The following is a 14,428-nucleotide window of genomic DNA, read 5'->3' as shown; positions in this document are numbered from 1 at the left end:
TGTCCCAGGTAGCGCAGTGGGCGCTCCGCCGGGTTCCCCTCGCCTGAGGCAGCCCTGCCGCTCCGCCTGCCCCCGTCCGGAGCCTGCTCGCTCTGCTGAGGCAGCGCTCCGGCTCAGCCCCGCTCCGAGCTGTACGCGACACCCGCCCAGTGCCCGTAGGGCGCTCTGCCACGGGCCGCCCCCGGGCGGGGAAAAGCAGCCCCAGCTCAGCGGGGCGCGGCGGCGCTGCCCGGGCAGGCGGGGCGGAGGGCGGGGCGGTGCCGGGCTGAGGGCCGCTGCCTGCCGGAGCAGGGGCGCTGCCGGGCCGGGGATCGGGGGGGCGCGGGGGGCCGGTCACTCGTAGCGTCAGCCCTGGGCCGGGCGACACAAAGGCTCTGTAACGCGGTTGCCAGAGCGCCGCCGGTCGCCTGGTAACCGCCCGCTGCCGCTTTATCCGGGGGCGTCTCCTGGCTGGGGGCGGGGTGGAGCTGGAGTCTCTGCGGGTGCTTGCCTGTCGTGTCCCGGGGCTCTTCTCGGCTCCGCTCCCGCTCCTATGCGGGCTACGGCCGCTGCGCTCGCAGCACCCTGGGCCCTGGCGGGCGGCCCCTCCGGCCGGTGGGTCGCGTCCCTGCGAGCACGCCCCGGGCCCGCCGGCGCTCCCCCGGAGCGCCATGAGCTCGGAGCCGCCCCGCGCCTCGATACTCCGGGCCCTCTTTAAGATGGAGCCGGCGGCAGCCGCCTCCGAAGTGCTGTTGGGAGCCTCGGAGTTCGTGAAAGGTGAGAGCGGGGCGAGAGCCACCCCATCCCCTGCCCGCGGGGTCCCGGAGCCTCCCCCAGAGAGTAAACTCGCTGGCTTCTCTACCGCCCTCCCCCGGCTTTGCTTCCTGCCCGGCTCGGCCCCGGCCCGTTTGCCCGGCGGGTTTCGCGAGCTGCCCGCCCCGGCTACCGCGGGCACCCCGGCGCTGCTTTCCCCGCGCTCCCGGGCGAGGCGCGGGGCCGGCACCTGTTGCTGCACGCTGCTCGCTGGGTCGGAGCCGCTGCCGAGGGGCTCCCGGCAGCGCGGGGGGCCCGGCAGGGGCAGGGCCCGCGGGCGGAGCGCTCCGGGCGCTCCCGCCGCCGCTCACGCAGCAGAAAAAGGAGCGGCGGAGCCTCTTCCGCCCCGCGGTGACAGGCGTGCCCCGAGGCGGCGGCCGGCAGCCTTCGCTGTCCGACACTGTGCCTCTAATCTGTCTTTCAGATCGGTTGTACTTCGCTACTTTACGAGCTAAACCGAAAACTACCGTAAATACCCACTACTTCTGTACCGATGAGGAACTAGTCTATGAAAAGTAAGTGTTGTGGTTTGCGTATTCAAAGTGATCACTTGAGAGTCTCCCCAACACACTTCCATATATTCTGTAGAATATTTTTGCCCCGTTGGGTTACTTGCATAGAATGTGAGCATGAAGTTAGTCCAAATGTATTATTTATTCGCTGAAATTAGTTTAACAAGGTGATGCTTAAAAAAAGACCCATAAAAACAACTGCAAGGGCAGTTAAGTGGCTTAAATCGTGGTTGAGCTACAAGAAGGATATCTGAGCCTTGTAAGATTTGTTTAGAACATGGAGGTCTATTTGGACTAATCACACTTTATTGAATGGTGTCTTAAATAGAAGACTTATTTGGCATGAATAGATAAACAGTAGTTTGTTTTATATTTCCTGTAGTTTCCGGTATAGAGAGTATGAAGTTTGCAGAATCATAAGAATGCAATGTTTAGATGTGCTCTTGAAGAGCATCTGCAACTTCTTTTATAACTCTGCTTTTATTAGAGGATTTTGAGATAGCACTTCTTGATGGCTTTTGTATCTTTAGAACAGCAGAAAAAAATATTTTCTCTGTAGTAAAAGGTTCATGCTTGTAAGACACTGACTTCACATAGAAGGTAAAAAATAAAACTGATTGTAGTTGTGAATACTATTTAAGAACATAAAAAACATCAAACAAATAAAGTAATCACTCTGTGCTGTGGCTAAAAAGTTGGTGCTTTGGACTGCATTTCAAGACCAGCTGTTTGCTGTGTGATGATATATCCCTACCTGCTTGACATGGAGTTGGCTGCAGCAGAAGTGAAACAAAAAGTGTGTTCCTACTTCAAGCATAACTTGCTTTCCAAATTATTTGAAGCAATTGTGAACATCAACCATTCTTCCCTCCTTTCTCCAGTGACCAGCACTGCTTCTGTGAAGATGTAAACCAATATTCCTTGGTTTTTAGCTTATTTTTTTTGCACAGCTTGTAGTTTCAGGGTATCTTTTCTAGAGTTTTCTTATCTTAAGCTGTGTGTCTTCTGCTGGAGTTCCCAATGGTTCATTCTGAAAGCTGGCTTTTGTAATGGGCCCCTTGGGCTGGGAGTAAGTTCTTTAATGATCATTAAGGAATTTTGATTGGAAGGGAGCTTTGGAGTATCCCAAGGGAGGGTTGACCTAGTATTGAAAGCAGAACTCAATTGGGGAAGGTCCTGAGCAATTTGTGTGGTATGAAAGTGTTACATTTGCTTTAAGAAGGGAAGCTTGTATCTCTTCCAGACTTCAGTATTATGTTTTATTTCTTAACGTGCTTTTAGGAAGTGTGAAGGACTCTTACGTGGCATTTGATCTTGTGGGTAGGAAGAGGGATCAATTCTGTACTGTTAGTTACAGATGGCTGTACTAACCGAGGCCTGTAACTGAGGTATTTGTATAAGGACAGTGCCATATTTTTAAATAAAAAAAGTACTGAGAAATTTGAGAGGGTGTGGGAGAATGTAATTTTCTTTAACCTGTAGAGGAAATTCTGTAGGTATATTCCTTACACAGTGTTAACTACATATGAAGGTGTAGCCTGATACCAGATATAATTACTGGGTAATGGAAGGAAGCAAAGTTTCCTTTGTCTTCTAGGGCACAACTAAAGACTTTGAACATGTCACTCCTGGTGTATGTTCTGAATTGATGGTTCCTAATCTGTTTGGCCCATTTTAAAGTTGTTGTCCTGTATCTGATACCATAAAGGTATTCTCCCTTTTGTGCTCATAAAATGCTGAAATGTGATATGAAAATAAGTTACCAGGTAAGACAGTTACCAGGTGGTACCTAGGAATTGTGTAATGACCTTTTGCATATCATTGCTAAACTTTCCCCTGGTATTTGTATTGCAGCACCCATCCTATCAGTGTCTGCAATATTTGGTAATGGCTGATCTTAATTTTTTTTTTTGCCCTCTCATCTCTAAGGAGGTTTATATGGTGTCAGGGAAGTAAAAGCAAGTGTTGGTAGGGTTACCACGTTATGTATATTTTTAGTATCTTTCTGTGTTTGGAAGGTTGAGGTAAGCTGAGGAATAGAATGCAAGACTCATTTCTTGGGGAAGTGCTAATTTTACTATCGCTTCCCTTATGCTCATCAACAAGCTTGACATCAGTCCCTTGTGTTTCCCAGGCTGCACACAAAGAGGGGGGCCCTGACAGGACTTGTCTGCAAGTAGTACTGGAGTGTAACTTTAGTATAACAGATCAGAGGGTCTCCTCACTTCCTCAAAAATGCAGTCTTCTTTCTGAGAAAGTGAATAGAAGTATTTGTTGCATGATAGCAAAGTAAATATTTGGAAGTGAGTTTCGAAATGCTGTAGCTCAGAACAGTGGTTTGCAGAATCTTCATGGAAATGGCCTCCTTGGGTGGTTCTTGTGGTCAGAATTCCACAGCCACTTATCCTTTTCAATCAAATGACTTGTTCAGAGAGTTCTCAGGAGGGGGAAAGAAGATGTCTGCCCAGGCATGAAATCCTCAGCACCTGTGAGGTGTGTAAGTAATTATATTAATAAAATTGTTTATTGATATAACTTTGCTTAGATGCATCATTGTAATGACAAGATAAAGATACTTCATTGTACTTGGAAGTAAACTGCTTTTCTTTCAGCTTTTTTCTGTTTGAATTGCTTTTCTTTGGGTTCTTATTCTGTTAGCTTGTTACAGAATTTTATTTGGCTGACTTTACAGAGGTGTCAGTTAGCTTCACTGAAGCAGTATCTGATCTGAAAACCTCATGAATATGTAGGGTTGGAGTTGCCTGATTACAGAGAGCCTGTTACTGGATCACATAGTACTTAAAAACTCACTATCTTGCTTCCCTTTTTTTTCCCTACTCTTGAAGAGACATAAGGAAGTAATTTTTATATTACTACTGTACCCCATTTATTAAACAAAAGAGCTGTAGTGCTAGATCTGATGGTTTGGAAAGTTTGGTGTTGACTTGCTCCTGTACCTTGTCACATGATTTATCACTAAATTATACACAAGGTGGGGTTATGTAATCTTGAGCACTTTAGACTTCAGTTCTCACTTCAAGTTTTCAGCTGTTCTCATGACTTCATAATACTGTCTTAAGTTAAACATTCGCACTAAAAAGATAATAAAGATGTTCTTAAAACCATTTAAGCCTATCTTAAATGCTAGCAGACTAGGAACTTGCTACTAGAACTGTCACTATTTTAGTTAAATGTGCTGCAATTTAACCTTGAACCTATTATGCCAGAGAAATTAAATACAAATGCCTCAGTTAAGAGAACAAGAAACCTGAATGGAACGATGCAATTCTGAAATCTCTTCTTTGATAGTTTTGTTTCTTTAAGATTTTCTCAGAGTTTTTCTGAAACTTTCTGAGGATTTTCCTGAAAAAGTCTGCAGTACTTCTTATAAGGGAACACAGTCTTTCAGGATAGTGTAGTACAGATAACTATTGCTTCAGAAAAATGGAGTTAATGAGAAACAATCCATCTTGATGAAGATTGTCATTTGGCAAATAGACAAACGTTGCCTTGGCAAGACCTCAGTTAATGAGTTAGGCACTAGTAAGAAGCTTTTTATTCTCTAAGAATAGCATCTTTCACGTTTCACCTTCCAGTAAACAGATCTGGGTTGAGAATACTACACTTGACTGGTTCACTTGGCTTTCACATAGTTTTATCAAAGCAACTTTTAATGTCCTTTTTATTTCTGAGTAGTTTTCTCAAACAAAGTCAGAATTTAAATACTGTGAAACAGGAATCTCATACTGATGATTTATAATGGCCTTCATAAATCATAATGGTTTTGTTCAGTCATTTATTCTGACTTTGGATCTCTTGTATAAACAGCATTTGCAGCTCTAATCTCTGACATGGTATAAGCAGCAATAGAAGTAGTAAATATGATAGTCTCTGTAAATCATGCTTTACACTGAAGCATTCTTTCATGGTGTGGTATGTTACTTGCCCATTTCACAGCAGTCTTCTTGAGAGCTACTTCAGTTATGTAGCAATAGAGCAAGTCTCTCAGGTGCTTAGCTACAACAATATTAAATGAGTGCTGTTTCTTCTACTGCATGTGTATATGCAAAGAAACAGTTTCTTTCCTGTGACAAGAATAAGGGTTAGCCTATCTGCTTTGGCTTTGGTTAAATGCTGCTTTTCTGTGGCTCTCCAGTAACAGTACTTGCATAGGAAACCTGAACTTCTCCATCTTTCTGTGGCTTAAATCATTGGAAAGGAAAAAGAAAACTTAAACTTAGCCTTGTTACAATGGTCAGAGCTGTCACTTCACACAGAAAGCCATTCACATCAGTAATTTTGAAAACTCAACCTTGACTATTGGATGACCAAGACAACTTAGTAAGATTAAGTCCAAAATTAAAACAAGGAAATTTCCCAGCTTAGTTTTATACATTACTTTACCATATCTCTCTTTGCTTTTTCGTAAGTACAAGATAAAAGCATTTGCCAGTAGTACTGAGGAGATGTTTCTTTTGTTTGCAGTAAAAGGGTACCAGGATAAAACAGCAGCTTTCTAAGCTCCAGTTTTATGTTGGATGGGAATGTAGCTTGTCTAGGAAATCCCGTATGCGCATCTTGGCCTTGGTCAAGATGACTTTTTTTCCAAAGGGACTAGGCTTCTGATATGACCTGAAGGTTCTACAGGGCAACTTTTTATGGGAGAACCTCTTCATTGTTAATTTTTTTTTTGATATCAAGGAGCACTGGATTTAAAAATCATGTATCTGGAATAGTTATTTTTATTATCTATTACTTAAATCTGTGAGTTGTTGGATTTTGAAGAATCAGGATCTTGAGGAGGATTTGGAGCTTCCAAGACGAAATGGACTTAATACCTGGGGGATTTTGCATAATCCAGGGCCTCTGCTCTATTCCTGCCTTCAGCTATTTCCAAGGTTATTTTTGCTGTATCACCCTTGGTCTGTTCAGAAGCACGCGATCCCTAAGCAGCATTAAGTGTTAGGAATTTTGTCTTGGCCCAATTAAGGAAGCTCCTAACAGTCCACGTGTTACTGGCATCAGTGGATGAGAGGACAAAAACAGTGCTCACCTTTTTTCATGTGCTTGAGAAGTGGGGAGGAGAAACACACTTCAGGAAACCAGAGTTGGAGAGAAAAGCCTGAATAGGTAAAATTTCTCAAGCAGCAGTTAGGTTGTAATGAATGTGCAGATTGATCCTCTCTCATCCAGAGAGTTTGTTGCATGTGTGAATTGTTCAGCTTATAATTTGAAGGAAGTAGCTGAATAGTCAGGTGGCCACTTCTGCAGCACCTGGGCCTTGTGCTGTTAAATAGCCAGGCTCAGAACAGATGCAATAGGGTCATAATCTGAATGTTCCTGCATAGGAAAGAGGGAGAAGCAGGAGAAGAATGAATCACAATAAGAGAAATAGTCTCATTGCTCAGTTTTAATAGAAGCTGCACATTTGTAAAATGCTGAAAAATTAGCCAAGTTTTGCAGTTAGGGAGCTGTATTTTTCTTATTTCACCAGATTCTTGGGCTTTATCTTTTGACTTAAGTAATTGCAAGCTTGGGGGACTCCTGTTTTGGCTAGAAAGTGGCTTTATACGATTGCAAGTCTTCAAGAAGGCAAACTTCATACTTTATTGAGTATACTTTTACTTTGTGCTCCAGTTCTGGGATAGGTACTCCAGAAAATGATTGCAGTTATTAAATGGTGGCCCTGTTTTCATGTTACTAAATCAATGACTGAATAAGGTGACAAACAAGAAAAATCATGCCCTGATGGGAATTGAATGGCAGTATAAAAGTACTGCTCTGTAGGGAAAAAGTATCAGGCATCTTGAGTAAAGTATAAGTAATACATTTTATTTTTGACAGATTATATCATGGCCTGATAGATTGACAGAGGTTAATATGAACCTTAACAAATTAGGGGGATGGACAATCACCAACTGTATGAAATTCAGCAAGGGCAGGTGCCAGATTCTGCACCTGGAGTGGGACAACCCTGGATATAGGGGCAAGCTGGGGAATGAGAGGCCAGAGAGCAACACCACAGAAAGGGACCTCAGCATACTCTATGATTCTGTGGAGGTTATCAATTCAGTTAAAAAGCTGCTAGGCTATAATATTCCTTCAGTGAATGGCACCATTTTGTCCAGCACAAGGGTCAGAGATATCCAAACGCTTAGTAAAAAGTGGTGTTTGCTTTCAGAAGTGCTGCTTCAGGCTTGAACTGACTCGTGGCACCTTCATGTGGCATCCTATGGAACTGCAGTTGGAAACGGCTTCTTACTAAAGGGATGTGTGTGGGCTGCATTTCCTTCACCATTAAATTCCCTGGCAGAATTTACAGTAGCTGTTTGAGTGACAGAGTAGAGCAATGGGCTGGCCTTTCTAGGAGGATGGCCATTCCTGTGATACAGTACAGCAAATGCCTCAGATATAATACTGCAACTAATTACAGGTAGGAAGAAATGGTTCTAGGAGTTTACTCTAAGGAGAAAACAGATACCAGAAACTTATGCTACTGCTTCCAAGTGGCATCCTGATAGTATTTTTGAAGTACATTATTTAAATGTTCAGCTAGTATATTCTGGGGTTTTGCTACTTGGTTTGAGAAGCATTAGGATAGCAAGTCCCCATGAGATGAGGGGGGAGAATAACTTAACCTATCATCTAGGTACTTGATTAAAACAAAATATAATTAAATGTAATTAATACCATACCTGCCTTTCTGTTCCTCTGGTTTCCACCTCTGTTGTAAATAACTGTCTCTCTTAACTAGCTTAAGCTTCAGAGGCATTCCAATTTCTCTTACTGTTTTTCAATGCTTTGTTAAAACATCTAGATGTAAAAGAAATGGAAGTAAAATAATATTGGATGAATTGTTATCAGTGACTATTTGCCTTTTCTTATGTTGATCTTCAGTTTTTGCCAAATGAAATTCTTTATTCAGCTGGTGACTTGGTGTGTCATTTCATCCCCATTCTCTATACCCTGCCCATTTTCCATGTTCCACTTACATTTACGTAAGATTCTGCTCTTGAGATGAAAATCCTTTGGGTGAAGCAGGATCAAGTGTCACTAATTCAAGTATAAAAATGTCCTTTTGTATAAAAAGTAATGAGGGTGCATAGGATTAAATCCCTCTGCTTAAACATGTCAGAAACTGTTTTTAGGCCTAGGGATGTAAATTGAAGAAAGATTCTGTAGATCAGAGTTCATTGACTTCAGTACAGAGCCTTGTATTATCTTCCAAAGAACTCTTTTGATTTGACGATTTGTAAAGCACTTGTTTCACTTAGTCCCATCAAAGAAAGGATAATTAACTTACTCCAATTTAGAGGTACAAAATGGAGAAAGGTTATGTTACAAGCATTATTTTAACTTTGTGCCTCACATTTCAACCACAATGTTTTATCAGCAAAGGCAATAGCTGGTTTATACTGCCTCTGTAGTAGTGGGAAATAACTTGGGAATTGACAGTGGTTTTGTGTATGGGTGCTAATGCTGATGCAGCAGGGACTGAAAGTGCATTTCCTTTGATTGTGTTTGTATTCTGGGAATTATTTTGTTTCTGCAGCATAGACAAGCAGGGATAGTACCAGAGTCTTAAACACAGATACTTATACCCCCTTCTCCACTGTGTTAAGAGAAGCACAGGATTCTTAATGGTAGATCAGTGGTGGAGAAACAGTCAAAGATTGTGACATCTTTAACTTCGGGTCTGAGAAAAGCTGAACGGCTTCATTTTGTGGAGAGACAATTGCTTCCTGGACAGACTCAAATGTATTTTATCCTTATGCACACCAAAATAATATGTCTTGTAGATAAATTTCTAAATTTATTTTCATGTACTTTTTCTACGCTGCTGTTCAAATTTAATCATGTGAAAAAGTAGAAGTGGATGTAATTCTTCATATCGATGTACTTCTAGCAAATGAATTGTAATAAATCTTATCAAAAGCATGGCTGTACTTCTTCAGTTCTTTAGATGAACTGTGTATTCAGTTATAGCTTTCAAATACTTTTCTCTCAATTTTTTTTTTTAGTATTCTATGTTATAGTAACTATCTAATTCTATATTTTTCCACAATACCTTAAAAAGAATTTTTCCAAAAGAATTTTAATATAAGTTTTACTCTTCCATCTTATATTTAAGTGAAAGAATGCTCTAAAGTTGATGGAGTAAGATAGGGTGGGGGTGTTTGATTCATGTGTTAGTGCAGCTGTATGGGAGAAGATGTTAGGAAGCCTTCTATATGACTTTCCTAGTAGCTACATTCACTCCAGTGTTGTTAGAACTCCAGTTTTAGCTTCTTGTCTTAACTCATACTTGTCCATAGAATGTTTTTATTTCATCTCTATGAAAAACTGTGTGGAGGATTTTGTTTTAAAAAGAACTATTGACCATATTTGGCAGACTTATCTTGAGAAGATGATGAATTCTGAAGTTAAACCCTGCTTTCCTAGGGCTGCAGTTTTCTCTTGGTTTAGTTATCTTCTGTCCTACCTAAAAATTAAGTTCTAGTAGTTGGGCAGCTCGGTCAGCTAGTTTTTCCCAGCTAATTAGCTTCTGTAATTACATCATAATGTTTTGTGCTGAACTGAATCTTAACCAACACTTGTGTTGTTACTTGATATTGTGAAGTAGATGATACTGAAATAGCATTGGTGTGGCAGGAAGGCTCCTTGTTTCTTGTCTTAGAGAGTGATCAAACTAATATGATTGTCTCTTTTTGCACTGGTCTTGGCTTGGTTGTTGAGAGAATGTGGGGAGGAGGAGATCAATGATGTCACAAAAAGATGGAGCACTCCTAATTCATTTTTGTGTCTGTGCAGAATGGATGAAGCAGAAGGCATCTCTGCAGATACATAATGCACCATGGGCTCAAAGCAAGGTTGACAAGAGCAGGTTGTTCAGATCCTTGTACAATTTGGTTGTGACTTTACAACCTCTCTGTGCAATTGCTTCCCAGCGTTTGATTGCTCTCAAAGTGGGAGTTTTCTTATTATGTTCCACTGAAATCTAATTTGTTTTCCTGAAAAATAAACCCTTTGTCAGGGAGGAAAAAGCTTGATAGGTACTGCCATATATTCTATTGTGTAATTTCAGTACCTTTTTACTCCTTCAAAGACTGTAAGTCCAGAACAGCTTTTTCCTCTGTGATTCCCCAAAAAGAATGCATTCAGATGCCCATGGCTTGTTTTGTTTGTCAGTAGGCAAGAAGCTTCCTGTCTCTTCTATCAAAAAGGCTTAAGGTAGATGAGATTAAAGCAGTTTAAGTAGTAGTCAGTTCTCACTGCAATTCATAGTGTGTTCTTCGACAAATTTGCATAGACCACCAAGATTAAGGGTTTTATACACAACAGGAGAATTACTGGAGGAAGTCTGCAGGTTAAATTTTGACCAGTTTTGCACAATTGATGGAGAGGGTGCTCTAGAAGAGGTTGCTGTAAGTTTCTTGCACAAAGGCTGCTGTTATTTGTGTAGGTGCCTGTATAGAGAGTTTGCTAGGAAGAGCACTGTGAATCACTACAAGGAACTCCTGGTGTGCAATAATTTTCCTGTACAGATTACTGCTGCTAGCTCTTACCTTGAGGCCAGAGATTGTTGTTCAAAGGTAACATAGTTTAAAAACATAGAACAGAGAAACAAGAACAATGAGAAGTTGATATTTAGAACATAAAACAGATTATAAATTGGAAGAGCAGCCTAGAGGCAAGAGGATTTGCAGGACAAAAAGAAACATCATTAGATGTAAAGTATGTATGTAATACCTAATCTCTGAAATAGTGAAGAAAGGCATATAAGGAAATGACCTTAAACTTCAGACAGAGATCAAGACTAGATGTTATTAAATAAATTTTATCACCCATAAGAAATTCTGTTTAGCTTATTCTTGATAGTAGGTAATGATATATTCTCATGGTAAGCAGTTGTAGAATCCTTAGGATGACATCAACATGGTTTTAATGTATATCATGTCTTCAGGTCTTCACTCTGGGGTTTTGGCCAAAACCAGACTGGATATCACAGGATAAAGAAAAAAATTCTGTAGTTAGCTTGTGTATATAATGGGAAAAGTAGTTACTATCTCAAGTTGGACTATCTCAAACTGAAGCTACAAATAAGTTTAAATTAATTGTTACTATTGTCCCTTTAAATTAATCAATAAAGGACTTATCTGTTGTTCTATTTGTATTGGCTACTCAGTATCCTTGATTTTCAGCTTTATCAACAATGTGCATATTGGAATTTGCTTAGCTCTTTTGTATAAATAATACTGTTTTGTCGTTTTTTTTCCAGTTTCTATGGAGATTTTGGACCATTAAATTTGGCAATGTTATACAGATACTGCTGTAAACTAAATAAGAAATTAAAGGTAAGCTTAGTTTAAAAACAATGTTCCTATATTTTTGTATTTTCAAATTGAAATAAAATTAACCAGTTTGAAAGTGGTTGTTTGATGCTCACTAGCTAGGTGGTTATTGCTAAGCTTGAAGGATATTTTGTTCTGAGTTTTTTTTCCCTCTGGAAGAGTGAAAGAAAATAATATTCCCTCATTTTGGCTTAGGAGATGTGGCAGGTGACTGAAGGCTGTGTTCATGTTTTGCATAACCTTAACACTTTCAAGACAATAGTAACAAAAGTTCCTGGTTGTGTCACCACAAATTAGGGTTTGCAGGTAATGAAGTGTGTATGCTGGCCTGAATAACTGAAAAAACAGGTACTCAAGGAACAAAACATGGGTCCTGAAATCCCACTGTTTAAAGTAAGTCTCAGTGGAAAAGGGGTCTGGGCAGAGAGAAAAACAGAAGGCCTTGGGACTATGAGAGCACTGCTTGGCAGCAGATAAAACATGGGTGTGCTATCAACACAGTTTTGATGACAAATCTAAATCTCAGCATCACACTGGCTGCTGTGCCCAAATCCCAGCTCCATCCCAGCCAGACCCTCTGAGCATATGTACAGCTGCAGACTTCATTTTCTCCTAATACCTGTGAAGAAGTGATTTGCAGCATGTATAGAAAATCTGTCAACTGCAAGAAATGAAACTGATGTTTTAATTCCAAAATGCTGATGAATATAACTTCTGGGCAAATAATGAGGAGACCCTTCACTAAATATTACAGATTTAAAATCTTTTACCTTATAAAGTATTTGACCTGTAACTGACAGAAGGAAATGGGACAGCAGATGTGATTGCTTTGGCCGCTGTTAAGAGGGTCCCTTTATTGAAAATGACATTATTTCTAGAGTCACAAATGAAACCTTTAGTTAAGTAGATTCATGCTACCTGCTGCTTTCAGGGGTATCCTGAATTCCATGAATTCTTAAGTGGAGGTTCTGCAAATGGAAGGGCTTGTAGAGTTCCTGCAAATTTCTTGAAAAAAGAAGTGCTTCTAGTGAAAATTTACATTACTTCTTACTTTAAAAAGATACTTATAAAAATTAATCTCTACTGTTTGTAATTTGGTATGCCTGTGCTCATATTGGGGAAATGTTTGATTTGCCAGTTGATAACACCAGCACCTTATAAATACCTTATCATCCCAATTTGCAGTGCCACTGCCCCATTCAATCACATGACCAATGGTTCTTACTCAGTAGGAATCTATTTTTCACCTTAGTTCTGCTGTTTGTGACCTTATATTTGTGCTTTTAAAAACTGGAGTGTAGTTGCTCTGTGAAGCAGTCACTCCAGAGGAGAACCAGTAATCAACCTACTGTTCTAACTTCACTGTGCCCATGGGAAATAGAGATCAGTTCTATCTTTTCCACATTCAGACTGTGACTGTGGCCAGTTTGGGACTGTAATACAGTCTCTTATATTACTGTATGCTTTCAATCTTGAACCTAGGTACCAAGAGTTTCCTCCAGAAAATAAATAAGCAGCTAATAAATATCTCAGGTGTTTTTTTTTTAAATGGTTCAGTATTAAACAGGAATGTGTCTTCAGTCTTTATTCTTGTTCTAAGACCATAATCTTGCTCATTGAATGAGGCAAGTGAATCATCAGAAGTGCCTTGTAAGCATGGTGATGGAGATTGGATGTTATGATGAGAAAAAACCCAAAGGAGCTAAATTAACTCATTTAATAGGAACTATTAACCCTGATACTTGCAGGATTGGTTTAGCAAACTGTAATGTCAATCTTAATGTAACTTTTCTGGTTTTTGAAAAGAGTGAGTGTGCTTGCACTGCAGGGTGAAGGGTACAGCTGGCCAGGACCTGAAGAGAGAGGTCTCCACTGGGAGGAAGTGCAGTTTGTTGCTTCTGGCTTGCCAGAGGCTAATTCCAAATAGGTTAAATTAAACTCCTAGTGCCTAAGAGAGAAGGGTTGTCGCCCTGATTTTTTAAGATTTTCTAAGCCTTCTGATGTTGACATTCTTGTAGAGAACTTTCTCACACACTGTCTGTAAATAACGCATTGTTTTGCATTCTTTTATTCAAGAAGAGAAATTTGATGAACTGTTAGTTTGTCCAGTGTCATTGGAGAGGTGGCACTGTCGCCCTCTAATCCACTGTCACTTTTAGAAAACTATTAATATTAGAGTCAGAAAATAAACTTCCCTTTTTGCTCTTCACCTTGAGAGCAGCGGTGTGTGCCTGTGTTCTTTCGTGTTCCACAGCGACAAAGGGTAATCTGATAGAGCAACCACGTGAAAGTAATACTTGGTATCAAACTGCTAAAGCTTGGAGTACTGCCAGTGTAGTATAGAGACTTGTATATGAATGGACTCCAGTCTGGCTGATTGGCACTACCCCTGGGACAGACCAGTACTGCTAATGTAAGCTTTGCTCTCCTAGCAGTTAAAATTTGTGCCACACTCTTGTAATTTAGATGCCATCTGCAGTGGGTAAGTAGGCTTGTAAGACAGACCCAGGGCTGAAGCCTGCCCCTCTGCATGTGTATTTACATGCCTCAGAGGAGTGCATCTGCTGGGGACTGTAGGCCTAGCTACAGTGACTGCTGCTCTGCTTCCCCAGGCAAGAATTAGTTACCATTTGTACAGCTCATCTTCTTGTGTCTGTCCTTCACACTTGTCCTCGAGAGGAGTTCTGGGGCCTTAACTAGGGTGTTCACAAGTTCATGACCTGTGACTTACCTGCCCTACAGGAGCAAAAGTAGGGTAATTCTCATGTGGCA

General features: G+C 41.0%; 1 protein-coding gene across 2 annotated transcripts in view; it reads left to right on the top strand.

Moving 5' to 3' along the window:
• The first annotated feature begins 332 nt into the window (after positions 1-332).
• Positions 333-14,428, top strand: part of CDC14A (cell division cycle 14A) — a 51,240-nt gene continuing 37,144 nt past the window's right edge. Inside the window, exons 1-3 of one of the 2 annotated variants that reach the window (XM_059854396.1) lie at positions 333-756; positions 1,217-1,307; positions 11,584-11,659. In XM_059854396.1, the coding sequence (XP_059710379.1) occupies positions 651-756; positions 1,217-1,307; positions 11,584-11,659 (273 nt within the window). In that variant the 5' untranslated portion in view covers positions 333-650. The remainder of the gene's footprint in view (positions 757-1,216; positions 1,308-11,583; positions 11,660-14,428) is intronic. The other variant, XM_059854397.1, reaches the window with a different exon arrangement.

This window comes from Haemorhous mexicanus, chromosome 9 (genome assembly GCF_027477595.1).
Source record: "Haemorhous mexicanus isolate bHaeMex1 chromosome 9, bHaeMex1.pri, whole genome shotgun sequence".
Taxonomy (NCBI): domain Eukaryota; kingdom Metazoa; phylum Chordata; class Aves; order Passeriformes; family Fringillidae; genus Haemorhous; species Haemorhous mexicanus.
Note: the sequence above shows the minus strand (reverse complement) of the source record. Positions and strands in the feature narration are given on the sequence as shown.